Here is a 27,469-nt window from a genome sequence, read left to right on the forward strand (position 1 = left end):
CAAAAAAAAAAAAAAAACAGGATGGTAGTGGTGTAAATTCGGTGGGCTATGTAGTTTTGGGCTTTAGTCTCATTTAAACCCTAACAAAAAAAAAACTATGGTGTCGTTTTTTTCTACAGAAACTAACAAACGACATGTCAACCTAGCAGTCATCTTCTTCCCGAAGCCTCCTCCACCAGATCAGGTCGTCTCCGTGCGACGGCGTCATCTTCTTCGCGAGGTGTCTTTCCACCAGATCGGGTCGTCTCCGTGCGACGGCGTCATCTTCTTCGCGAGGTGTCCTTCATCCGTATCCAGACAGTCGGATACCCGTATCTAAACCGTCGGATACCCGTATCCATCTATCAAATGCCGTATCCGTTGATCCAAATACGTATCCAATGCGTATCCGACCGTATCAGAGGCGTATCGTGTCCATTTGCGTATCCGACACGCGATACGCGGCCGATGTGCCGTGTCTGTGCATCGTAGTTCGGCACAGAGTGCAGCATCAGGTATATGAATTTTCTGTTCGCGCTAAAGTTAGGACGTCACCCATAAGTGGCGCGTTGTGTGGTCTGAGCACAGTGATAAGTGAGCAAGGGTCGCTTTATCTCCATCGGCACCCGAATGCAGTGTTAAATGAGCAAGGAGGCCATATAAACTTCTTTTCGAACGACTCCACTCAAAGTTGTTTGGGAGATGCTCCTATCAACTTTACACAGGACACACAAAAGAAGTACTTTGATCCTATTAGACGGGGGAGGGTGAAGAAGCTGAGACACAAGGGTAGAGTTCAAAAGAGTAGAATGCGTTTAGGAAAGTGGAATATAGGAACCTTAATGGAAAAATCTATAGAAGTAGTGGAAGTTATGGTGAGGAGAGGATAAATATTATGTGCCTACAAGAAACTAAGTAGGTTGGTCTTAAGGCAAAGTATCTAGAAAACTCAGGGTTTAAACTTTGGTATTCGGGCACAAATAGAACGAGAAACGGTGTTGGCATCATCGTGGACAAGACCTTGACACAAGATGTTGTAGATGTCAAGAGGGTAGGAGATAGAATCATGGCAATCAAGATTGTAATAGGACAAGAACTTATCAATGTGATTAGTGCGTACGCACCTCAAGTAGGATTGGATACGAGTTCGAAGGAGAAATTTTGGGAAGACATTGGAGACTTGGTGCAAGGAATTGCTCAGACGGAGAAGTTATTTATAGGAGGAGATTTAAATGGACACGTGGGCAGGGAGACAGGCAACTATGGAGGTTTTCATGGTGGTCATGATTTTGGGGAGAGAAACGAGGATGGGGAAGCTATCTTGGATTTTGCAATGACATATGATCTCGTCTTAGCCAACACCTTCTTTAAGAAGAGAGAAGAACATGTGATCACCTACAAGAGTGGGTCGTCAAAAACACAAATAGATTTTCTTCTAATGAGGAAAGGGGATCGTATAACTTGTAAGGATTGCAAAGTTATACCGGGAGAGAGCTTGGCTAATCAACATCGCTTGTTGGTGATGAATGTACATATCAAAAGAGTGAGAAAAAAAACAAGACTTGGAAGTGCCCAAGGGCTAGATGGTGGAATCTAAAAGGAGAAAAAAAAAGTCATTTTCAAAGAGAAAGTAATCACCCAGTGTGTGTGGGATAGAGAGGGGGAAGCTAGCCAAATGTGAGATTCCATAGCTAGTTGTTCCGAAAAGTAGCAAAAGAGGTATTAGGAGAGTCCAAGGGCTTTGCTCCACACCATAAGGAATCTTGGTGGTGGAATGAGGATGTACAAACAAAGGTGAAGGTTAAGAAGGAATGTTGTAAAGCCTTATACAAGGATATGACCGATGAAAATGGCCAAAAGTATAGAAGAGCGAAGCAAGATGCGAAGAAAGCTGTGCGAGAAGCTAAGTTAGCGGCTTATGACGATATGTATAAGCGACTAGATACCAAAGAATGAGAGTTGGATATCTATAAACTAGCTAGAGCAAGGGAAAAGAAGACAAGAGACCTAAACCAAGTGAGGTGCATCAATGATGAGGATGGAAAGGTTTTTGCTACAGAGAACGCGGTCAAAGACAAATGGAGAGGTTATTTTCATAATCTTTTCAATGAAGGACATGAAAGAAGTACTTCTTTAGGGGAGTCGAGTAACTCAGAAGAGTGTAGAAACTACTCATTTTATCGTCGAATCAGGAAGGAAGAAGTGGTTGTAGCTTTGAAGAAGATGAAGCATAGAAAAACAGTGGGCCCAGATGATATACCGATCGAAGTGTGGAAAGTCTTAGGAGAGATAGGTATAGCATGGCTCACTGACCTTTTCAATAGGATTTTGAAAACGAAGAAGATGCCAAATGAGTGGCAAAAGAGCACTTTGGTGCCTATCTACAAGAATAAGGGCGACGTACAAAATTGCATGAACTATAGGGGTATTAAGCTAATGAGTCATACAATGAAGCTCTGGGAGAGAGTCATTGAGCATAGATTGAGGCAAGAGACACGGGTTTCGGACAACCAATTCGGGTTCATGCCAGGGCATTCAACCATTGACACGTCCCGACCCTGATATTCCCCGAATACCAGGATCGACACGTGCTGGCCGACACCCGGGGGTGACGAAAGCCATTAATTGATATAAAATCTAAGAATAAGAAATAAATAAGGGTTAGAAATTTGAAATACAATGAACTAACAATTTAGGAACGTGTTCAGAGCATACAACTAACCTAATCACTAAAAAGAATTTAAATAAAATTTAATGAATAAAGAAGTGGGTCATACATCAAAAGGATTCAAAGATGCTGCTGCGGAAGTGCCTTCATGCCGGGATTATGTGCCTTGATTCTAAGTCCTGAATGGGGGCACAAAACAAAGGTGAGTGGACCAAGTTATATATATAATAATAAAACAGTTATCAAGATACTAACCCCCAAAGTTAAATAGTGAAAACTACTAGCATAATAAGTGATGGGTTTAATAAAAATCCTAGCATACCAAATATCTCAAAAATCATATATAGCGGAATATCATCGCAAAAATCAAAACAATAAACGTATCATAAATCGTCTCGTAAACGCTATGTGCTGCTAGAAAGATCACTGAATAAATATAACTCCCGGCCCAATGCCTGCACCTCAGTCTCTGTGCCCGTAGCCAGAGATAACTCCCTCCCGTCCCAATGCCTGTCTCCGTGTCCCTCAGCCTTTCGCTAGGGATTATTTCTCCCGGCCCACATGCCAACACCAGATCCTCGCCCCAGGCGGCATAGTGTCTACTAGGTACGCACAAATATTTACGTCTCTCTTAAATAACCACTTCATAACATAGGTTACCGATCATCGTCTACACTATAAAGAGGGGTTCAAAACATGTTCTAGCATCCTATCGTCACCTATCAGATAGTCTACCAGTTCATGATTTTTATAGAAAATACGATATATTAAAATATAGCTCAATATAGAAAATACGGGCATTCTGTTGAAGATTTCTGGTGAAGTAGAAAGCACGGGAATCTACACGCAACATCAACTCATGGGTACCACAGATAACTTTGCCAAAGATCTCTGACAAAGTTTAGACACGTGAAGCTTCCAGCTCCTACTACATCGCTATGACCAAGAAGGGTAAAAGAATAGCAAAGAAACATCACTAACAAAGTTTAGACACATAAATTTTGAAGGTCTAGCTACAATATTATTACCCACAAGGGTAAAGAAACAACACCACTGTTGGATAATTGGAAAGTCCCTGTGTGTCAACCTTGTGCTCCGTGGCAAGGTAGACTAGCAAACATGCCCAACTTTTACTCACATTCGAGAAAACACTCCTAACAAGATTGCTTGCTCCAAAATCGAAAAGTTACTACCCTCCGAATCTCGAGAGCCAGACTCCTAACATGATTACTTTCTCAAAAATCGAAGAGACACCGCTCTCCGAATCTCGAGAGCCAGACTCCCAGCAGGATTGCTTTCTCAAAAATTGAAGAGGCACCGTTCTTCGAATCTCGAGAGCCAGATCCCTGACATGATTGCTTGTTCGAAAACTGAAGAGGCATCGCTTTCTCAACTTCGAGAGCCAGATCTTCTTGGATAAAGCTTGTCTGTAATCTTCACACGCAACATCAGCTTTCCAGATACCACAGACCACTTTTTCAAAGTGCTATGACAGAGTTAAAACACGTGAAGCTGGCAGCTCCCACTACAATGTTATGACCAAGCAGGGTAAAGGAATAACATTACTACTTATTGTTAGGGAGACTCCTATATATGTCGACCTCCATCCTTAACGGACAGGCAGACCTGCAAAAATGCTCAACCCTTCCTCATATCTGAGAGGGCACTCCCAACGAAGCCTCTCGAAATACTCAGTTTTCCTTCTCCCCGATAATACCCCTGCAAACAAACTACATCAGAGCAAGAATATCTCATATCATCAGGGTTAAAAGCAAGAGTATTCCATATCATGTTGTTTCCATGTCTTTTCCTTTGGCCTTGTTCTTACCTGCAAGACAAGAAGAAAGAGAGCAATCAGTCATCACTTGGAATCAAGCTTCCAGTCAGGAATTGACTGCCTGGAACACCTTACCTGATTACTTACCTGGCATTGCTCTCGAGTACTCATCTTCAATATCTTACGCTTCCAGAGAAGATACCACATCTGCCTGAGGAACAGATAGGGCAAGTGAGAAGGATACAAGGAAGCATGTGGAGACAATCGTAATAGAACACGTGCCGATACATCCACTACTTTGTCAACAACAAAAGTATCACATATCAGCAGGGTCGTACGTACTCTAGATTTGATGGACTTGTTTTGACCCTCAAATTCTTCAGTCGGCTTTATACTCTGGAGGAAACTAGAAAACCCTCCAGCCTAGTTCAAGAATAAGCCTGTGGAAAGTTACTTCTTCAAAACCAAAAGTATCTCATATCATCTCTTCTCATTTTTCTTCTCTTTATCCTTCATGCTGCCTGTAAGATAGGGAGAATGAGAACAATCAGCCGGAACTCGAAATCAAACTTCTGATCTGGGACTGATTACTTAGGAGACTCCTACTACATGGTTTGTATCGCGCTTGACCAAGCCTGAAACTACAAGTAAGCTTCAAATGAAATTGATACATTACCTTGTGCATCTCCACCAGTTAAAGATACCACACATGGATGGAGGAAAAGTACTTCCAGAGAAAATGCCACATCTACCTATGAGACAGATAAGGCAAGTGAAGATGATACCACATTTCGGTACTTGGAAGTTTCGTGATTACTCAGCGGCTTAGATCTTGCAAGTCCCCAACCGAGGAGATTCCCTCACTCGGGAACTTAGGGGAGCACTGTTTGTACCATACTTGACTAATCCCGAAACTACCGAGCACTGGTCAATGTTATACTGTCAAGGATCTAGAAGAGTTTCCCTCCAACCAGGAAGCCAATCACAGAGCGGCACGTGTCGACATCAGAAGCCAATCATAGCACGACACGTGTCAACTTCGGAAGCCAATCACAACACGACATGTGTCAATGTCAGAACAAGGCTAGAAACTCTCTTCTATAAAAGGAGATCATTCTCCCACAATATTTTCTAATGTCATTTGTACTAAATCTTTCACTTGTACTCACTAAAGGAGAGCTTGAACCTATGTACTTGTGTAAACCCTTCACAATTAATGAGAACTCATCTACTCCGTGGACGTAGCCAATCTGGGTGAACCACACACATCTTGTGTTTGCTTTTCTATCTCTATCCATTTACATACTTATCCACACTAATGACCGGAGTAATTTAGCGAAAATCACAAACTTAATACTTTCTGTTGTACCAAAGTACCAAAGTCCTCACTGATTTTATGCATCAACAATCCTTAAGTCCTTACCTTTTTGCGTTGGTAATGGATGAGTTAACAGGACATATTCAAGATGATATTCCTTGGTGTATGCTTTTCGCAAACGATATAGTGTTGATAGATGAAACTCAGGAAGGAGTAAATGCGAAGCTTAACCTTTGGAGATGGAATCTAAAGGTCTTTGCCTAAGCCGATCAAAAACAGAATATATGGAGTGCAAGTTCAGTGCAAATGGAGGCCAAAATGAGTGAGGGTTGAGGATCGGAGATCTGGAAATACCAAAGAGCGACCATTTTCGCTACCTAGGATCTATCTTGCAAAAGAACGGAGAATTAGATGAAGACCTCAATCATAGAATACAAGTTGGATGGATGAAGTGGAAGAGTGCATCCGACGTGTTGTGTGACTGTCGTATGCCACTGAAGCTTAAGGGAAAATTTTATAGGACGACAATAAGGCTGGCAATAAGGCCGGCGTTGCTGTATGGCACAAAATGTTGGACGGTGAAGCATTAACACGTACATAAAATGGGTGTAGCGGAGATAAGGATGCTTCGTTGGATGTGTGGGCACACGAGAAAGGATAAGATTAGGAATGAGGATATCCGAGGTAAAGTAGAAGTAGCCGAAATTGAAGGAAAGAAGAGAGAAAATCGGTTACGGTGGTTTGGACATGTGCAAAGAAGGCCTACTAACGCTCCGGTTCGAAGATGTGACTACGGGACAGAGGTTCAGGGCCGAAGGGGTAGAGGAAGACCTAGGAAAACTTTGGAAGAGACCCTAAGAAAAGACTTAGAGTACTTGGATCTAACGGAGGACATGACACAAAACCGAGCGCAATGGCGTTCTAGGATTCATATAGTTGACCCCACTTAGTGGGAAAAGGCTTTGTTGTTGTTGTTGTTGTATTGAATTTCGGCCAGTGCTATAATCTTTTGACAAAGTGCAAGCGTGTTATGACACATTTACACTTAGCGTCCTATCCTCATCTAATATGTGCATCGGCGTATCACTAGTAACCCTATCATATCTGCATGATGTGAACTCAGATGCGATTTTCTATTTGTTCATTGTAGGTGAAACAATGGTACCAATAAGCTGGACAGAGATGCAGTGCCCCAGGACAGGGCAAATCGAGCAAAGAAAGGTCGCTAAGGTCGGAGGATGAAAAGATGAATTCGGAATTAATGGTTCTTCTTTCTTCTCTTTTTTTCCAAAGAGTCTGTAACCTTACAGTTTTTTATAGGTTAAAGTCGGAAGTTATGGTAGCCCTCATGCACCTCTATGTCGAGGGTTTTCCGAACTGGCGTCTTTGGTTTATGGGTTCGCTTACGTTTTGTTATTTTGAAAAATCGTGCAAGAGACTGCGGTTTCTTCTCGAGTTGAGTCGTAGTTGTATTTGCTGCATATATTCATCCTACTCCATTATCATCATTCATTTAGTTGAGTTAAGAGCTCATGAACACCATTAAAATGTTTCTTATGAAAGACTGAGAATCCTTGACATCGGTGATACAACACGGAAGTCGTGGAATTTGGCATTGCATTTGCCTTATACCATGGAGATCATTTCCTCTTCACTGTCCGTGCCACCAAGAGGATCCTCCATCGGCATCTCTTGGGGACAGAAGAAAGGTCTCGGAGGCATCTGTAGGGCTTCGACTTCACCTTCAAGCATCTCTACGACTTTGCTCATGGAAGGGCGATCTGTCGACTTCACCTTCAACCCCTCTCTCCCCCCTCCCCCCCCCCCATAAAAAAAAACCTCATGTGCAACGGCACACATGAACAACACATATCATTGATATTCCTGGTATAGTAGATGCTATCACACATACAATTATACTCAATTCGATGGAATTGTTTGATCTTAAAGGGGATATTTTATAATTTCGCACGTGAGGGGTTATTTCTTTGACCATTCACTGACAATGATGATTGATATGTGCAATTAGACCAAACGACATAGAGAAACAATAATTCATCAAATAAATGATTGAAAGTTAAAAAGTATTTGGAAGCTCTTAGTACCAAATGCATCGGTTTCAACTTTCATGTTTTTTTCTTCACTTTACTAAAAGCCGTTGGAAAAAAGAAAGCTTCCAAAACTACCAAATTTTTGTGGCAGAAACATAAGATGATGATACAATTGGCACGGATCAGTATCCGTTTATGAGTAATTTCTTGTTCTTCCAAGGATGATTATTTCTGGAATAGAGGCCGCGGTTCCGGTAGCACTATCATGTAACAGGGAAGATTCCTCGTCGACATCCGTCTCATCAGATGGATCCTCTATTGGCATTTGCTGGGGACAGAAAAAAAGGTTTCGGCGGCATCTGCAAGGCTTCGACTTCACCTTCAAGCATCTCTACAACTTTGCTCATACAAGGGCGATCCGCTGGCTTCAGTTGAATGCACCACAATGCAACCATAAGCATCCTCTTGGTTACTTTCTTATCAGACTCGCAGGCATTCTCAATTTCAATGCTCAATCCTTTCTGTAGTTGCTCGTAAATCCATGAAGGGAAGTATATTTGGCTTGAGTTTTGTGCGTGTGCATTCAAGTTCTTCCTCCGTCCTGCCATTTCCAATAACAACATTCCGAAGCTATACACATCAGCTTTCTTTGAAACTCCTCCGATAGATCTGTAGAACAGTTCTGGAGCCATACATCCAAATGTGCCTCTCACAGTAGTAAGAGAAACGGTGTTGTTATCTCTAGGGTAAAATCTTGCAAGGCCAAAGTCGGAAATTTTAGCAGCAAAGTTTTCATCGAGAAGAATGTTGTGAGGTTTGATGTCAAAGTGCAAAATTTGCATATCGCATCCCTGGTGTAGATATTCGATTGCACGAGCCACACCGAGAGCTATCTCATGCATTACATCCCAGCTAAGAATTACATTCTTTTCTTTCTCAGAAAAAGATATATTTGTCAAGAGATCCATTAGGCATGAAGTCATAAACAAGAGCTCTTTTTGATCCCTCCGAACAAAATCCAATTAGTTGCACCACATTGACATGATGAATTCTTCCAATTGTGGCAACTTCACTGATGAAATATTGCCCTTTGCCTTTGGAACCACTCAACATCTTTACTGTTAGAATCTGTAAAATTTGGTAGTATATGTTAAAAATACAACACCAGCCCATTAATTAAGGGCCAGCCCATTTGGAATCATGAATGAAAGCATGATTTTGCTAGAAAGCTCTAGCACATGTATGAAGTCTTACTTACAAGGTCAGGACCTTTGTGAGGTTGTCGGTGGTGGTGAGGTTACACAACCGGCGGCGGAAGATGCCAATGGCATCTTGCGAAAGTGGAAAATTAAAGCAGGCAAAGCGATGTTTGCTTTAAAGACCACAATTGAAGAAGAAATGTTGGAGCACATTCGGGATGCCAAAACGCCAAATGAAGCATGGAACACTTTTGTTTTTTCAAAGAAGAATGATACAAGACTGCAACTTCTCGAGAACGAGTTGCTATCGATGGCGCAACGCGACATGATGATTGCCTAGTACTTTCACAAGATGAAGTCGATATGCTGCAAAATTTCAGAGTTAGATCCAACAGCTCCTATTGGGGAAACCAGGATGAAAAGAATAATTATCCATGGTTTGAGACCCGAATATCGAGGGTTCGTTGCCGCTATACAGGGATGGCCGACACAACCATCGCTTGTTGAGTTTGTCTCTAGAAAAGTTGTGTACTCTATGTTTTTCCTCAACAGTATATTTACAGCAATTCGACAAGGAGAGGAAGAGATTTAGAGAGAAGAAAATGAAGACAGAGAGAGAGAGAGTGATCAAAATCACAGAGAGCTAGTATGCTCATTTCATCACACCCACTATCACATTTACAAGACCGTTAGAGAGGGAGAGAATCTAGGAGAGCCTATGAGCTCATCCAACCATTCATTACAAGACCCTCACATTTGAGCCTAATACAATTTGATCTAATCTCAGCCCTTGATCACTAACAGCTCATTATTTGAAGTCTAACAGATTTACAAAACAAAGGAAACTACAGTTTAGACCTTAATCAGCCAACATTTACAGCAACAAGATGACCATCTGGCAGCAACCCTTTGAAAACAAAACCACAGCCTCCCTGACCGAGTATATCTTTGAGATTACGTGTTTCTTTTTAATATCTGAATAGGAATACCTCCTCAGCATAAGATTCTTGTACGCATCCAAGAATTCATCAACTGCATCATCATCGTCATTTAGGAACTTTCTCCTATACAGTTCGTGGGCGCCGAAGCCCAACAATACAGCCATATACAAATTGTCCTAGCAAAACAAATCCTGCCATAAGAATAGGCTGTTAGTAGGTGTTCATCCTGCCTTAAGAATTTTACCTTTGTTTGAAGAAATTATGCCCTCGCAAGCGTGCACACACATATATTCTTTAAAATGAATTACCAGCGATCTTGGCAGATGATATGAAACCTGTGTGAAACAGAATCAATGGATAAATGATTTAGGATCAAGAAGAGGGAAGGATTAACTCGGAAATTCTAGTGACGTGACATATAGCGTTACAGCATAAGATCAATATCACACTAATGCAAATTACAAGTAATCTAAATACCATTTGATTTAACTTACCAAGTTTCAAAGATTCAAGGATACCTGCAAAGATACATCAGTGTCAATAAGAGATGTCACGAAAAATTTGGCATTCTAAAATCGTAAAGTTTACTAAACACGTCACACATGCATAAAACTGATTAATATTCCTAATGTATAAATGAATGACATTTCTCTGAAAGCTCCACCGAGACTACGTATCATTTGCCTTGCCATGATTTGTGAAAACACACCGAATTAGCGCGTTAATTAAATTGATAAACAACATACTCACAGTGGATGCTGATGGATTGGTCTCGGCTGCCGCAGAGGAGAAATCCTTCCCATGAAAGCTTAATTCCCCTTTGCAACTCATGGTGGATGAAAGAAGATGAAGTGAAGTTCCCGATTTCTTCTAACAAGGCAAGAATGGTTATGGTTGTGGCCCTATCACAAGATAAATTCCCAGCCGCTCTATTCAGAAGAGCTCCATTTACAATATTGTTGAAATGTCCCACATCGACCGTATCAATGACAAAAAGAAGAGTTTAAATATCCTAACCCCACTCTAACTAACACCGAGGCCTTTTGTGATAAAACCCTACACCTGACGGATTGTACAGGTGGTTAAGTGGGGACAATATCGGTGTTGTTGGAAGTGGGCCGTATGGCCCGTCTCTCTGATATTTCTACAAATATAAGAATATGAAGTCGCAGAAGAGGCAAGAGGAAGGATCCAGAAGAGTTCCCCTCCGACCAATCCCGAAACTACCGAGCACCGGCCAACGTTATACTGTCAAGGACCCAGAAGAGTTCCCCTCCGACCAGGAGGCCAATCACTACTCGACACGTGTCAAGATTAGAAGCCAATCAGAGCGCAGCACGTGTCAACATCAAGAACCAATCATAACATGACACATGTCAATGTGACAAAGCTACAAGTTTTTCTATAAATAGGGGTCATTCCCCCACAATATTTCCAAATGCCATTTTGTGTTAAATCATTCACAAGAACTCACTAAATTGAGAGCTTGATCCTTTGTACTTGTGTAAGCCCTTCACTACTAATAAGAACTCCTCTACTCCGTGGACGTAGCCAATCTGGGTGAACCACGTACATCCTGTGTTTGCTTCTCTGTCTCTATTCATTTACGTACTTATCCTCACTAGTGACTGAAGCAACCAAGCAACCAAGCGAAGGTCACAAAACCTGACACTTTCTGTTGTACCAAAGTCTTCGCTGATTTTGTGCATCAACATTTGGCGCCGTCTGTGGGAAACGACACTTATTCCTACTCTCTTCAGCTGTGTCAAGCTGGTTTCTATCATTCGTACACTTTCTTTTGATCAAGCATCCCTCTCCAACATGGGAAGCGAAGGAAGCCACAGCACACAGAATGACACCCCCCTTGCACATAGTGCGAAACAACGAAAGAAGGAAGGAAAACGAGTTCTTCTTCAAGCTAAAGTCGATGAGTTGGAAGCTCAGAACAACAAGATAGCAATGAGGAATGAGGTCCTCCAGGAGCAATATGAGAAGCTCTTCGAGACACTCCACAAAGCTAGGCAAGCTCAGACACGCGAGCTTGTTGCCCCCGTGGGAGAGCTTGTTGCCCCCGTGGAAGTCAACCATCAACTGGGTGCCCTCCAACATGGAGGGTCACATGCATTCGACATAGATATCCCTGATAGGGAACAGATTACCCCTCGACTTGATAATCAACATGAGGCTTCTCTTAACCCAGTTGCTTCGACCCGAACCATGAGAAGTGGAGGGAGACACCTCTTTGCTGAAGGGGCAGAAGGATCGAAAGCCGTCTTTCGCGATTGTCGGGATTTCCTGAAGCAACGTCGAGAGAATTCCATCCATATAAGCTCAAAGATCAATGACCCAAGGATTTCTGAGCGACTCGGTCCCCTGCCACGGCCCAAGCCGGCCACCAATTTGGGGAAGGGGCAACAAGTCCTAGAGAGACATGAGGGTACAGGGGACTCAGAGGTGTTCCGACAGACATACCCTGGAAGCTAGTACAGCGAGTCCAGGGAAAAATCACATGCCCTTGATCAAACCTTCCTAATTCCAATAGGAGATGGAGATTTACGAAAGAAAGCTCCAGTGACACATAACTCCGCTCAGGACCCCCTTGTCCTACAACTTCTTGAGGAAGTAAACAAGTTGAAGGCTGAACGTCAGGCTGAAATACCTGACTGGAACCAACCCAGGCCTGGCCCTCTTACAAGGAGGATCCTCAACACCCCCCTTCAAGCAAAGACAAAGCAAAAGCTTGGCTTGCAACTTTATACTGGAAAAGAGGACCCGATTGAGCACCTTAACCTCTTTGAGTCCACCATGGCATACCGGATGCACACCGACGAAGAGCGATGTCTTCTCTTCCCCTCCACCCTATCTAGTGGAGCTCTAAATTGGTATTGTCGTCTTACACCTGAGACGGTAGACTCATTTGAGGAATTGAGGAAACTATTTGTTTCCCAACACATTTTCCAAACCGATCGCTTGCACTCTGCAGATGACTTGTACACTATCCGCCAGAAGCCAGACGAGTCATTACGTATGTATGCTGGCCGCTTCAGCCATGAATACTCCCGGTGTGCCGAGGCAGACGACAAGACTGCCCTCAAAGCCTTCACGGCAGGCCTACGTGATTGTTTCTTTAAATACATGATCAATGCCAATACTTGGAAGACTTACTCTGAGGTGATGGCGCAGGCTTATAACCATGCCTCCGCCGAGGCAAAGACATATCAGGAGAAACCCCCTACAACCATCCTTTATCAACAAGTGGGAGGTGGAAGCCAGACTCACCTAAATGAGAAGACCTCGACTTTCCAAACAGCAGTGGCACCTCCCCATGCCTTGCATAATGCTTCACCGAATCAACAGACATATCAATTTCAAGGCAAGAGGAAGGATTTCCATCCTCACCACTCTCCTTTCAGTAAAAAGAGTAAGGGACACTATCCCGATAACCAAGGGTATCGCCACAATAACGCTCGCCCCCAGGCAGTCAATGCAGTGGGTCAAACCCGCGTCAAGATACCCCCTACCCCAAGGTATGAGACATACACGCCCTTGAATGCCACATGCGCGGCCATTTACCCCAGCATAGCTCACCTGATACCAAAGCCAAAGCCGAGGCACCCAGATTACACGCCCCCGAATAACGCGGGCATGTTTTGTTGCTACCATGAGCATAACGGCCATGATAGCGAGAAATGTATCATCCTCCGTGATCATATTGAAGCTTTGGCACGAGAAGGAAAAATTGATCAATTCCTCCTTCACCCTCAAAGGGATAACCGTAACCAACGCCAGGTGAATGTCATATATTCCATAAGCGGCGGCACACCCATATCTGAATCTTCCAATAGGGCCATGAAAAACAGTGAACGAATTCTGAGGCCTGGTCACCAAGTGTTTCACGTGGAAGACATCAGGGGAGGGAAGTATCAAAAGCCTAACTGGGATCCGATATGTTTCTACCCTGAGGAAGAAAGAGGCATCATCTACCCTCATAACGACCCATTGATCGTGGAGGCTCACATAGCCAACTTTGATGTTCGACGAATCCTCGTAGACACAGGGGCTTCGGTCAATATCATGTTTGCCGAAGCTTTCAGGGCACTCAGTGTAGCTGAACACTTGCTCGATCGCTCGATTTCTCCTCTGATAAGCTTCTCCGGTGATATCGTGCAACCCTTAGGGAGCATACATTTACCCTTTACTATTGGTACAGGCCCTTACACGGCTACCATTACCACTAACTTCCTAGTGGTTGACTGCCCAACGGCATACAATGTCATATTTGGGCGCACAGGCATCAATGATCTCAAGGCTATGGTATCCACGCATATGCTGTTGATGAAATTTCCAACCCCCCATGGCAACGGCTACATCAGAGGAGATCAGCTTAGTGCACGATCATGTTACAACACTTCAGTTAAGCAACAACACTTGCCCGGACCCAAGGAAACCCTGTCTGTACATGACCAAGTCACAAAGACCAGCCTAGATGAAACGAACTTGGATCTTCCTGATAGCAACAATCAACCCGATGATCCTCGAGATGACTCTTTCACCCAGCAAGCCCAACCTGCTGAAGAGTTGGAGAAGGTACCTATCTCAAGAGATTATCCAGATCGCATGGTGAAGATTGGCACCACATTGTCACCACCCCTTCGGTTAGCGTTGATATCTTTTTTGAAAGAGAACACTGAAGTCTTCGCCTGGTCATACGAGGACATGCCAGGCATCTCTCCCGATGTCATCTGTCATCGTTTGAGTATTGACCCCAAGATCAAGCCGGTGAGACAGAAGCGAAGATCTTATGACGCTGAACGATACGAGGCAATGAAAGCAGAAGTTGAAAAACTCAAAGGCATAGGCTTTGTCCGCGAAGTCAATTACCCGACATGGGTAGCAAATGTGGTCCTTGTTAAGAAAAATCCGACCAAAGAAAGTCTTTTGCTTCAAAAGGTCTTGTGGAGAATGTGTGTTGACTACACCGACCTAAACAAAGGGTGTCCGAAAGATAGCTTCCCTCTTCCTCTTATTGACAGACTTATAGACTCTACGGCCGGGTGTGAACTCCTGAGCTTCATGGATGCTTACTCAGGATACAACCAAATCCTCATGAACCCTTCGGATCAAGAACACACAGCCTTCACTACCGACAGAGGACTATACTGCTATAAAGTCATGCCTTTCGGCCTAAAGAATGCAGGAGCGACTTATCAGAGACTAGTCAACTCAATGTTCGCCGAGCAGATTGGGAAGAGCATGGAAGTTTACGTTGATGATATGTTAGTCAAGAGCAAACATGCTGACCAACACATCACCAACCTATCTGAAACTTTCACTATTTTGAAGAGGTATCGAATGAGGTTAAACCCCAACAAATGTGCCTTCGGCGTAGGCTCTGGAAAATTCTTAGGTTTCATGATTAGCCAACGAGGCATTGAAGCTAATCCCGAGAAGATCAAAGCAATCCTCGACATGAAGGAACCGGTAACTTCAAAGGACATCCAGAGCCTTACTGGCAAGGTGGCAGCCTTAACCAGGTTCATTTCTAAGGCCACAGACAAATGTGCTCCCTTTTTTAAAGCACTTAAGGGAAGTAGGAAGTACATTACATGGACTGATGAATGTGCCGAGGCATTCAAAAACCTCAAGGAGTACATGAGTAAAGCCCCTCTACTCTCCAAGCCCGAGGTAGGAGACATTCTCATTATCTACCTATCGGTATCAGCTTCAGCCGTAAGTTCCGTTCTCATTCGAAAGGATGGGAATATTGAGCGACCTGTCTACTACGCTAGCAAAGCCTTACAAGATGCGGAGACACGGTACTCTAACATTGAGAAATTGGCTCTGGCATTGGTCATGTCTGCTCGAAAACTCCGCCCTTACTTCCAAGCGCACTCCATCACCGTGCTTACCAATTATCCTCTTCGACAGATACTCCAAAGTCCTGACACTTCAGGGCGAATGATCAAATGGGCAATAGCGTTGGGTGAGTTTGACATCTCCTACCAACCAAAGCCAGCTGAGAAGGGCCAAGCAGTGGCAGACTTCATTGCCGACTTCACATATCCGGTTGACATTGCTTCTACACCTGAAGCAGTGGCTTCATTACCCCCGGAAGCTCAGAAGATAGAACCAACAACCCCAGCATGGAGTCTGTATGTTGATGGCTCATCCAACCAACAGGGCTGTGGAGCGGGACTAGTCTTGACTACACCCGACAAAGTAGCAATGGAGTATGCTCTTCGTTTCAAATTCAAGGCATCAAATAATGAGGCCGAGTATGAAGCCCTTCTAGCAGGATTACGTTTGGCCAAACACCTCGGGGTTAAACAAATTGATATTTTCAGTGACTCCCAATTGGTGGTCAACCAGGTTACCAACAACTTTGATGCTAAGGACAGCTCCATGGCAGCATATCTTGCGCAAACACAACTTTTGCTCAAGCACTTCCACTACCAGATCACCCAAGTTCCTCGAGCGGCAAACAGTCATGCAGACGCCCTGGCTCGCCTCGCCTCGGCTGTGGAAGACAAGATTGGAAGAAAAATTCATGTCGAACTGTTGGCAACACCAAGCACCATGGCCGCAGAAGTATGCAACTTACAACAGGGGGATAGTTGGATCACCCCGATCTATAATTTCCTTGCTCATGGCACCCTCCCAAATGATAAAGTCCAGGCTAAGCAAATTCGATACAAGTCTACCCGCTACCTGATCATCAATGATCAACTCTATAAGCGAGGTTTTAGCCTGCCATACTTAAGGTGTCTTACGCCTGCCGAGGCGGAAATCGTCCTTCGGGAAATACATGAGGGAGTCTGTGGAGATCATGCTGGATCTCGGTCCCTAGCACACAAGACTTTTCGCCAAGGATATTACTGGCCAACACTCCACCAGGATGCCATCAAAGTATCCCGCTCATGTGACAAATGTCAACGATATGCGGCTATTCCTCATTCCCCTCCAGAGCCTCTTACTCCTATGATCAGCCCTTGGCCCTTCGCCCAGTGGGGACTTGATTTGATCGGCCCAATGCCGGCAGGGAAGGGCAAAGTCTGTTACGCAGTCGTTGCAGTGGACTACTTCACAAAGTGGGCCGAAGTAGAACCCTTGGCAACCATTACTGAGGCAAAGATAGAAGACTTCGTGTGGAAGAACATCCTTTGTAGATTCGGCATTCCCAATGCGATAGTCACTGACAATGGGCGACAGTTCGACAACAAGAAGTTCAGGTTGTTCTGCTCTAAGTTCAACATCAACTTATGCTTTGCCTCTCCAGCTCATCCCCAGTCTAATGGACAAGTTGAGGCCATCAACAAAATAATCAAGCGCACTTTGAAAACCAGCTTGGACAAAGCTAAAGGCTGTTGGCCAGAATTTGTACCCCAAGTTCTTTGGTCATATCGCACTTCATATCGGACTTCAACAGGAGAAACTCCATTCTCACTTGCCTTTGGCACAGAGGCGGTTGTCCCTGTTGAGCTCGAGCAAGCAACATTCCGAGTCCAGAACTACATTCAAAGTGAAAATGACAAACAACTCACCCTCAACTTGGATTTAGTCGAGGAACACAGAAACCAAGCTCACTTGAGGAATGTCGCCTACAAGCAGCGCATCTCCAACTATTATGACTCTAGGGTCAAGCCTCGTTCTTTCAAAATAGGAGACTGGGTCTTAAAGAAAAGATTACTCTGCGACAGAGTCCCGAGTGAAGGCACACTTAGTCCAAACTGGGATGGACCGTATGAAGTCATTGGCATCAGTCGCCCTGGCTCTTACACACTTAGAAGCTCCGATGGCAAGACCCTTGGCCATCCATGGAACGCTGATCACTTGAAGTACTACTACAAATAGACTCACGATGTACAAGTGTTGAGCTATAGCCGTTTGGCATCCTATGTAATGAAGGCCATTTGGCAATGAATTCAATAAAGAGGTAATTTAGCCAACTCAGCCCTCACTCTTTTACATTCATAGCCAACTCAGCCCTCACTCTTCTCAATCAGAAAGCAATCCGTCTTCCACAGTCACTACAAAACAAGCAAATGAAGACCGTGTCAAGCGCCAAAAAAAAAAAAAAAAAAAAAAAAACAGCTTCATCCAAAAAGCTTCACCCGAAAAGCTTCACCTCCAAAGCTTCACCTAAAAAGCTTCACCCGAAAAGCTTCACCTCCAAAGCTTCACCCACAAAGCTTCACCTAAAAAGCTTCACCCACAAAGCTTCATCTAAAAAGCTTCACCCGAAAAGCTTCACTTAAAAAAGCTTCACCTACAAAGCTTCACCTAAAAAATCTTCACCTAGAAAGCTCCCTCTACATACTTTCACCATCAAAGCTTCACCCACAAAGCTTCACCTAAAAAGCTTCACCCAAAAAGCTTCACCATCAAAGCTTCACCTAAAAAGCTTCACCCAAAAAGCTTCACCTAAAAAGCTTCACCCAAAAAGCTTCACCATCAAAGCTTCACCTAAAAAGCTTCACCCAAAAAGCTTCACCCGAAAAGCTTCACCTAAAAAGCTTCACCCAAAAAGCTTCACCTGAAAAGCTTCACCTAAAAAGCTTCACCCACAAAGCTTCACCTAAAAAGCTTCACCCAACAAGCTTCACCCGAAAAGCTTCACCTCCAAAGCTTCACCCACAAAGCTTCAACACCAAAGCTTCACCTACAAAGCTTCAACACAAAACCTTGCTCCAAATAAACAAATTTTGTTCACAAAACCCAAGATGCCCTTGAACTTGTACAAAAACACTTGGGTAAACATAAACATTTTTTGTTTTACACCCACAAGGGCCCAAAATTTTCCTTCTTACTTATTCACTTATATATGTTCTCAAACATATTATAATAGATCCAACAACAAGCCAAAGTCCCAAATTTCATAATGGACAAAAGTACAAGCAATTCATCAATAATGAAGGTGCTACAAAAATTGGAATCTGCCCCAAAATAGAAATCCAACCCAGGAGACTTTTTCTCTCTCTCCCTCTTCCGCCTCCTTTCATCTATCAAATTTCTGCAACCTCTGCTCTTCTCCAATGGAGCTGAATTTTGGACACCCTATAGTTCTTGAGCATATGAACAACTTTCAAGAAGGAACCATTTCTGTTTGAGCGACGGAAATTAAAGTGTTGAAGCTCCAAACATGATAGTCGGCTTCTTGCAGATTTCGAAGCTGTTGTGATGTTTCGAAGATCTGGAAATATTTAACCGTTAGTTCATCCTGAATTTTTGATATGTTATGAAAGAGTCGATGAGGAACAACTTCAATGAAGAAAGCATACCGATCTGAACAAGAGAAAATGGAGTTTCGAAGCTCACAACAAATCTGACGGGTTGACAGACAAATAATAACCAGTCATTCATCATACCTGAATTTCTTGAGTTATACAGCTCCGAGGGATCTCAAATTTGGATATGTTGTAGTTCACAAGCTGAGGAACAACTTCAATGAAGAAAGCATACCGATCTGAACAAGAGAAAATGGAGTTTCGAAGCTCACAAAAAATCTGACGGGTTGACAGAAAAATAATAACCAGTCATTCATCATACCTGAGTTTCTTGAGTTATACAGCTCCTAGGGATCTCAAATTTGGATATGTTGTAGTTCACAAGCTGAGGAACAACTTCAATGAAGAAAGCATACCGATCTGAACAAGAAAAAATGGAGTTTCGAAGCTCACAACAAATCTGACGGGTTGACAGAAAAATAATAACCAGTCATTCATCATACCTGAGTTTCTTGAGTTATACAGCTCCGAGGGATCTCAAATTTGGATATGTTGTAGTTCACAAGCTGAGGAACAACTTCAATGAAGAAAGCATGCTGATCTGAGCAAGAGAAAATAGATTTTCAAAGCTCACAACAAATCTGACGGGTTGACAGACAAATGATAAACAGTCACTCATCATACCTGGATTTCTGGAGTTGTACTGCTCCGATGGCTCTCCAATTTGGATATGTTGTAGTTAAGGAATTAACGAACAACTTTCATGAAGACAACTTTGTGATTCGACCTACAGATGATGGTGTTATGTTGAAAAACAATTCCGGTTGTTAGGGGAAATGAAAAACAATTCCACCAAAGAAACATCATTATGATGTTTCATCATTATGGTGTTTTCATCATTATGATGCTTTCATCATTGTGATGCTTCCATCATTGTGATGCTTCCATTATGATGTTAATGCACCAACGGTTACACCTTCTGCAATTCCACTTATTCGGGCCTAGCAACCTTCATAAACAAAATCTATGAAGAAAAAGTCCGGGGCTACCACTTAGAAAACAAAAGAATGAAGTTTTGGTACTTACGACATGGACTATTAGCAAGACACCTCATTCGTCAACTCCCTCGACTAGAGACTTGGGGGACTCCCACCATATGCTACTACGCCTTGGTACTCAAAAGTTCGTGACTACTTAGTGACTTGGATTTTTCAAGTCTCCAACCGAGAAGTTTTCCTCACTCGGGAAATTAAGGGAACACTACCTCAAACTACATGCTTCACTCACAAAGCTTCAACAATACAGGTTTCAACAAAAGCAAAAATTCAAAGAACTTTATGAAGAAGGCTTTGGTGTATTTAACACAATATGTTGAAATGAAGCAAAGCTTATTTATTAATATTTTCGATAAGCCACAAATATGTACATATACATGAGTCAAAATAAACAAACAAAAGGGAGCCTTCACAAAGGTTGCTTAGGGGAAGTCTCAGCAGTCGGTAGAGCCCCAGAAAGAGAAAGCACCGGAGGGTGGTTATCCGGAGCCTCAGTACTTGACAAAACCCCAGAAGGAGGAGGCATTGGAGGTTCATCATTTGAAGCTTCATTACCAAGTACAGCCCCAGAGGACGAAGGCAATAAATGCCTTTGGAACAAACCCACAAACCGCTGATGATCAAGTAAAACCTTACCATCAGATTCCTTCATCTGGTCAAGCTTCCTCTTCATGTTTGTAGCATAGTCATGGGCGAGCCGGTGCAACTGCTTATTCTCATGCTTGAGCCCTCTAATCTCCTGTTTGAGACTCATCACTTCAGCAGCCAATGATTCAACTTGGCGGGTTCTAGCAAATAGGCGTTGGGCCATATTAGACACAGAACCTGCACACTGAACACTAAGAGCCAGAGAGTCCTTAACAGCCAACTCATCAGACCGTTTGGAAAGTAGTCTGTTATCTTTGGGAGTGAGAAGGTTCCTGGCCACCACTGCAGCGGTCATATCATTCTTCATCACAGAATCCCCAACGGTAAGAGGACCAGTAGGGGATATGAAGGATGGGCGCCATATGTTGTCTGGAGAAGGCATGGCTGTCTCTTCTCCAAGGTTCAAGTCAAAACGACGGTCGGAGGGTCCAGACATTTTCAAATGTGTTGAAGAAGGAAGAGGTCAGACAAATCAAGATCTTAGAAGTGCAAGAAATGAGCTTCTACTGGTAGAGATTCAAGTGTGCTGTGGAACTTAATGCCAGCCTCTATAAAAATCTGCACTCGACGGAGCTTCAGAAATCGAAGAGGCGTTTGCTTTCTCAAAAGCTGGACTGCTCAGAGACCACGAGGGCCGATCTCAGAAATCGAAGAGGTGTTTGCTTTCTCAAAAGCTGGGCTGCTCAGAGACCACGAGGGCCGATCTCAGAAATCGAAGAAGCACCTGCTTTTTCAGCCTCGTCAGCACCTGTCACATACACAATCAGCTTTGCGGAAATTACGGGCACTCTGTCGAAGATTTCTGGTGAAGTAGAAAGCACGTGAATCTTACTGATCAATCACCGCTCTCCATATGCACCATCAACTCCTCGGGTACCACATATAACTTTGTCAAAGATTTCTGACAAAGTTTAGGCACGAGAATTTCGAAGTTCCAGCTACCCTACTATTACCCATAAGGGTAAAGGAACAGCACCACTGCTTGACAACTGGAAAGTCCCTATGTGTGTCGACCTCCGTGTTTTGCGGCAAGACAGGTTGGCAAGAACGTCCAACCTTTACTCACATTCGAGAAAAGACTCCCAACATAATTACTTTCTCAAAAACCGGAGTAGCACCGCTTTCCGAATCTCGAGAGTCAGATCCTCGACGGGATTGCTTGTTCGAAAACCGAAGAGGCACAACTCTCAGAACTTCGAGAGCCAGATTTCCTTAGATAAAGCTTGTCTGTAATCTCCACACGTAATATCAGCTTTCCAGATACCACATACCACTTTTTCAAAGTGCTCTGACAAAATTAAAACACGTGAAGCTGGCAGCTCCCACTACATTGCTGTGACCAAGAAGGGTAAAGGAATAGCATTACTACTTGTTATTGGGAAATCCCTATATACATTGACCTCCCTCCTCAACGGACAGGCAAACCTGCAAAAATGCTCAACCCTTTCTCGCATTCGAAAAGGCACCCTCAACATAACCTCTCGAAATACTCAGCTTTATTTCCCCCCGATAATACCTCAGCAAATAAGCCACACCAAGAACAAGAGTATCTCATATCATCAGGGTCGAAAGCAAGAGTATCCCATATCATGCTTTCTCCCTGTCTTTGTCTTTGTCCTTGTCCACACCTGCAGGACAAGGAGAAAGAGAGCAGTCAGTCGGAACCTGAAATCAAACCTCCAATTTGGAACTGACTGCCTGGAGCCTTTGCCTGGTTGCTTACTTAGCATTGCTCTCGAGTACTCATCCTCAACTGCTGTCAAGGTCACGAATTCCACCGGCAAATACCTCATGACAGTTGATCAGATATTGGCTCTTTACACTGAAGCTGCCAAGCGTGGATGAGTCACTATGAAGGAATGTTCTGAAGGACCATTTAAATGCAAAGGTTGCACACCACTTCTGCCATGCAAAAGATTGAAGCAGAAGGTTCAACGGTGAGCTGAAACAGATCACTACAGCACGACACCTTTCCATACCACATTCATTATTCCGTCAACAGCAAAAGTATCCCATATCATCAAGGTCGAACGTACTCTAGATTTGATGGACTTGTTTTGACCCTCAAATTTTTAAGTCGGCCTTATACTCTGAAGGGCACCAGAACACCCTCCAGCACAGTTCAAGAATAAGCCTGTGGAAAGTTACTTCTTCAAAAGCAAAAGTATCTCATATCATCTCTTATCCATTTGCTTCTCCTTATCCTGGCAGTTGAATGAGAGACAAGGAGAATGAGAACAATCAACCGGAAGCCGACGTCAAACCTCTGATCCTGGGTTGCTTACTTGGAAGTTTGACTGCTTACCTTGTCTGTCACCTCTTTCGGCAGATCTCCTAGCTCGGCGACTTGGGGGACTCCTACTATAGGGTTTGTATCACACTTGACTAAGCCCGAAACTACAACTAAGCTTCAAGTGAAATTGATACATTACCTTGTGCGTCAACATCAGCTAAATACACCATTCCCGGATGGAGGAAAGGTACTTCCAGAGAAGGGCAGATGAAGATCAGACCACACTTCGGTACTTAGAAGTTTCGTGATTACTCAAGGGATTGGATCTTGCAAGTCCCCAACCGAGGAGTTTCCCTCACTCGGGAACTTAGGGGAGCACTGTTTGTACCATACTTGACCAATCCCGAAACTACCGAGCACCGGCCAACGTTATACTGTCAAGGACCCAGAAGAGTTCCCCTCCGACCAGGAGGCCAATCACTACTCGACACGTGTCAAGATTAGAAGCCAATCAGAGCGCAGCATGTGTCAACATCAAGAACCAATCATAACATGACACATGTCAATGTGACAAAGCTACAAGTTTTTCTATAAATAGGGGTCATTCCCCCACAATATTTCCTAATGCCATTTTGTGTTAAATCATTCACAAGAACTCACTAAATTGAGAGCTTGATCCTTTGTACTTGTGTAAGCCCTTCACTACTAATAAGAACTCCTCTACTCCGTGGACGTAGCCAATCTGGGTGAACCACGTACATCCTGTGTTTGCTTCTCTGTCTCTATTCATTTACGTACTTATCCTCACTAGTGACTGAAGCAACCAAGCAACCAAGCGAAGGTCACAAAACCTGACACTTTCTGTTGTACCAAAGTCTTCGCTGATTTTGTGCATCAACAGTTATGGTTGTGGCCCTATCACAAGATAAATTCCCAGCCGCTCTATTCAGAAGAGCTCCATTTACAATATTGTTGAAATGTCCCACATCGACCGTATCAATGACAAAAAGAAGAGTTTAAATATCCTAACCCCACTCTAACTAACACCGAGGCCTTTTGTGATAAAACCCTACACCTGACGGATTGTACAGGTGGTTAAGTGGGGACAATATCGGTGTTGTTGGAAGTGGGCCGTATGGCCCGTCTCTCTGATATTTCTACAAATATAAGAATATGAAGTCGCAGAAGAGGTATTGCAATTGTATTTTACGTAGTCCAGGGACTCAATTGGGAACTGGCAATCAACGAAAACCAAGTAATCGTTGGCCCCATAACCATATTGTTGTGCGGAAGCGTCAAATATGAAACCAATAAGCTAATACGGTAAAATATGACAATACAAATAATCCAAAGAACACAAGGATTTATACTGGTTCGGCGTAAGCCTACGTCCAGTTCCGAGACGGCGAGGATATTCCACTAATATCAAAAGGAGATTACAAATAGAGTTTTAACTCTCAAACCCAAATTCCACATACAATCAATAACTCTCACTCAAACTAAGAAACAAATGGAGAAGAAGAAACACATATCAAAATCCTTCTCTCCCAAAAGCTACACAAGTAGCACCAACATATTTGATTAAGTGATTACTAACAAAATGAGATTATTACAAATGGTGGGAAGGAGCAGCTCATATTCAAATGGGAGAGCCGAATGCTCTCCCTGGTTTCTCTCATCTGCCGCTTCCCCCTTTTCTTCTCTCGGCTTCTCCTCAAACATATAGCAGCAGCTGCTGCCGCCTTAGAAAATACCAAAAGAAAAGCTCTTTTGTCAAGTTGCAAAGGAAGGAGCCAAATAAACCAATTCCATTTGCCTATAAAAAAATCCAAAGTAAAGGAATAATCATTCCTTTACAAACATCATCATGACCTTCTTTTTTCTTTTCAACAAACATCATCATTGTGTTTTTACTCATGATGATGTCCACCAAACTTTTCTTTGTTTAATAGCCGAAATGAGAGTTGGCTTGTTGTCCACTTGGCCACTAATTTGGCCACTATCCAACAATCTCCACCTTGGCCAAATTCTGAAAACTTCACAGAGAATCGAATCAACAATCACCATAAGCACCCAAAGTACAAACTAAAGACAACGGGAACTAAATCAAATTCCCCAAACTCTCGGTACTCATAATGATCTCCACCTCGACTCAAATTGTACCAAAGCCAACAAAAGTAGACCATTTCTCTACCGTCTTCTCCAAATTTGCAAACCATAAGTGCCTTGATCAAAACAAAAGTGATTCAAATGAAGAACTGAAATTCTTCAATATCACCGACAAAAGATCAAGCACACCATACCAAAGTTGGACATACAACGAACTCCACCTGCTCACAAACACCATGGTCTAAAACTGCACCAATAGACTCATTTACATAGCATGACACATTCTCCAAGTCAAAACTGATTACAAATTTGGCAACAAAGTCTCACATACCACATACAAAAATATGCCCTTCACTCAAGTTTACCATCATCACATGAGCACCAACAGAACAACCAAAATTTCAAATTCAAATAATCAGTAGGAGATCCAAAACCATACCTCAACTGGAGTCTTCAAGAAAACTAATTGCAGATGATGGAGACCAACAAACCAAATAGCAGTGGCAAACAAATCAAATCCAACCAAATGTACATAAACCAAACAAAGTTAGAAAACATATAACTTGCCTTCTACAAGAGGGTTCCACACAAATGTTCTGCAGTGCAAGTGGTGTTTCCAAAAATAGTATGATGTCTCACTATCCAAACCTTTGCAGAACTCAACAAATTGGCCCTCACAAACTCCTCCAATGTTTCCATCAACTTGCTCCAAAGGCAACTAGTGGGAGTGAAGAAAAACTTCTCTACCGTTGAAAAAATGCCAAAAAGAAGAAAACTTGGCCTTAGCCTTTTTCCCTTTTCTTTAGCCAACATCATTTGTCATCATGATGTCCTTATGCCAAAACAAATGCTGAAAGAAAAAGAACCAACATTTTCTTTTCAATTTTCAACTGCTTCTACTTTTTCTCCTTTCCACTCAACTCGTCAACAACAGCCCACAAACACCTCCGGTGCAACAATGACCAACGGAAAACCCACCAAAAGTAGTACACTACACCTGCATCTCCAATTGACCAAATGCCAAAGTCATTCCTCCTGTCGAATTTTTTCAAAAAAAACATATTTCACCGTCATTCGAAGATTTCATAGACATAATAGTACAAAGCCTCCAAGTCGAAACCCAGAGCTCTGATACCACTTGTTGTGCGGAAGCGTCAAATATGAAACCAATAAGCTAATACGGTAAAATATGACAATACAAATAATCCAAAGAACACAAGGATTTATACTGGTTTGGCGTAAGCCTACGTCCAGTTCCGAGACGGCGAGGAAATTCCACTAATATCAAAAGGAGATTACAAATAGAGTTTTAACTCTCAAACCCAAATCCCACATACAATCAATAACTCTCACTCAAACTAAGAAACAAATGGAGAAGAAGAAACACATATCAAAATCCTTCTCTCCCAAAAGCTACACAAGTAGCACAAACATCTTTGATTGAGTGATTACTAACAAAATGAGATTATTACAAATGGTGGGAAGGAGCAGCTCATATTCAAATGGGAGAGCCGAATGCTCTCCCTAGTTTCTCTCATCTGCCGCTTCCCCCTTTTCTTCTCTCGGCTTCTCCTCAAACATATAGCAGCTGCTGCTACCTTAGAAAATACCAAAAGAAAAGCTCTTTTGTCAAGTTGCAAAGGAAGGAGCCGAATAAACCAATTACATTTGCCTATAAAAAAATCCAAAGTAAAGGAATAATCATTCCTTTACAAACATCATCATGACCTTCATTTTTCTTTTCAACAAACATCATCATTGTGTTTTTACTTATGATGATGTCCACCAAACTTTTCTTTGTTTAATAGCCGAAATGAGAGTTGGCTTGTTGTCCACTTGGCCACTAATTTGGCCACTATCCAACACATATGCCTGGTATCGATCTATTGCGCTGAAGTTACGCGTTGTTAAAGTGCGGAGTGGCCAAGGGGGGCAAGTATCGCTTAGCAGACCAGGATCCACAACATGAATTGTATGATCATCATAGTTGATTTTCTTCACATAATATGTGCCATTGTAGATATTTAGAATGGTGTTGTTATGTTGGCATGATAATACCGCTGGATGGTTGAGACAATTCTGATCAGACGAAGAACCATTCAACCGAAAAGGGTATCTAATGTTGTGGAGATCCCCGAAAGAAACCGGCGGACAGTGTTTTGGTCCCTTAATTACAAAGCATATAGCAACAGCTACAGCATATGTTAACCAGATACTAATTTTGAAGATCATTGTTGCGAAGCAAGCGCTTGCGATCATAGGAAAAT

At 42.9% G+C, this 27,469-nt stretch overlaps 3 protein-coding genes across 3 annotated transcripts in view; all 3 read right to left on the bottom strand.

The window, feature by feature from the left end:
• Positions 1–4,035: 4,035 nt before the first annotated feature.
• Positions 4,036–27,469, bottom strand: part of LOC126592376 (rust resistance kinase Lr10-like) — a 36,831-nt gene continuing 13,397 nt past the window's right edge. Inside the window, exon 5 of the mRNA XM_050258061.1 lies at positions 4,036–4,337. Within this exon, the coding sequence (XP_050114018.1) occupies positions 4,257–4,337 (81 nt within the window). The 3' untranslated portion in view covers positions 4,036–4,256. The remainder of the gene's footprint in view (positions 4,338–27,469) is intronic.
• LOC126594028 (uncharacterized) lies at positions 9,783–27,461 on the bottom strand. Its single transcript, XM_050260225.1, has 6 exons — positions 27,073–27,461; positions 24,261–24,373; positions 10,684–10,890; positions 10,428–10,451; positions 10,242–10,268; positions 9,783–10,124 (listed from the first exon to the last, which is right to left on the bottom strand). Exons 1-6 carry the CDS (start codon positions 27,459–27,461, stop codon positions 10,057–10,059), a joined length of 828 nt encoding a protein of 275 aa, XP_050116182.1. The 3' UTR covers positions 9,783–10,056.
• LOC126594029 (uncharacterized) overlaps positions 20,428–27,469 on the bottom strand; it is a 61,671-nt gene continuing 54,629 nt past the window's right edge. The window contains exon 2 of the mRNA XM_050260227.1: positions 20,428–21,608. Coding sequence (XP_050116184.1) covers positions 20,622–21,296 — 675 coding nt within the window. The 5' untranslated portion in view covers positions 21,297–21,608 and the 3' untranslated portion in view covers positions 20,428–20,621. The remainder of the gene's footprint in view (positions 21,609–27,469) is intronic.

This window comes from Malus sylvestris, chromosome 12 (assembly GCF_916048215.2).
Source record: "Malus sylvestris chromosome 12, drMalSylv7.2, whole genome shotgun sequence".
NCBI lineage: Eukaryota > Viridiplantae > Streptophyta > Magnoliopsida > Rosales > Rosaceae > Malus > Malus sylvestris.

What these genes read in the sequence shown, in the direction of transcription:
- LOC126594028 (XM_050260225.1), bottom strand. Translation starts at nt 27,461, where the DNA reads ATGATCGCAAGCGCTTGCTTCGCAACAATGATCTTCAAAATTAGTATC. An exon ending in TTCTGCGACTTCATATTCTT is followed by an intron (nt 10,891 to 24,260) that starts ATATTTGTAGAA and finishes GACATTTCAACA; the next exon opens with ATATTGTAAATGGAGCTCTT. An exon ending in CCAATCCATCAGCATCCACT is followed by an intron (nt 10,452 to 10,683) that starts GTGAGTATGTTG and finishes GTATCTTTGCAG; the next exon opens with GTATCCTTGAATCTTTGAAA.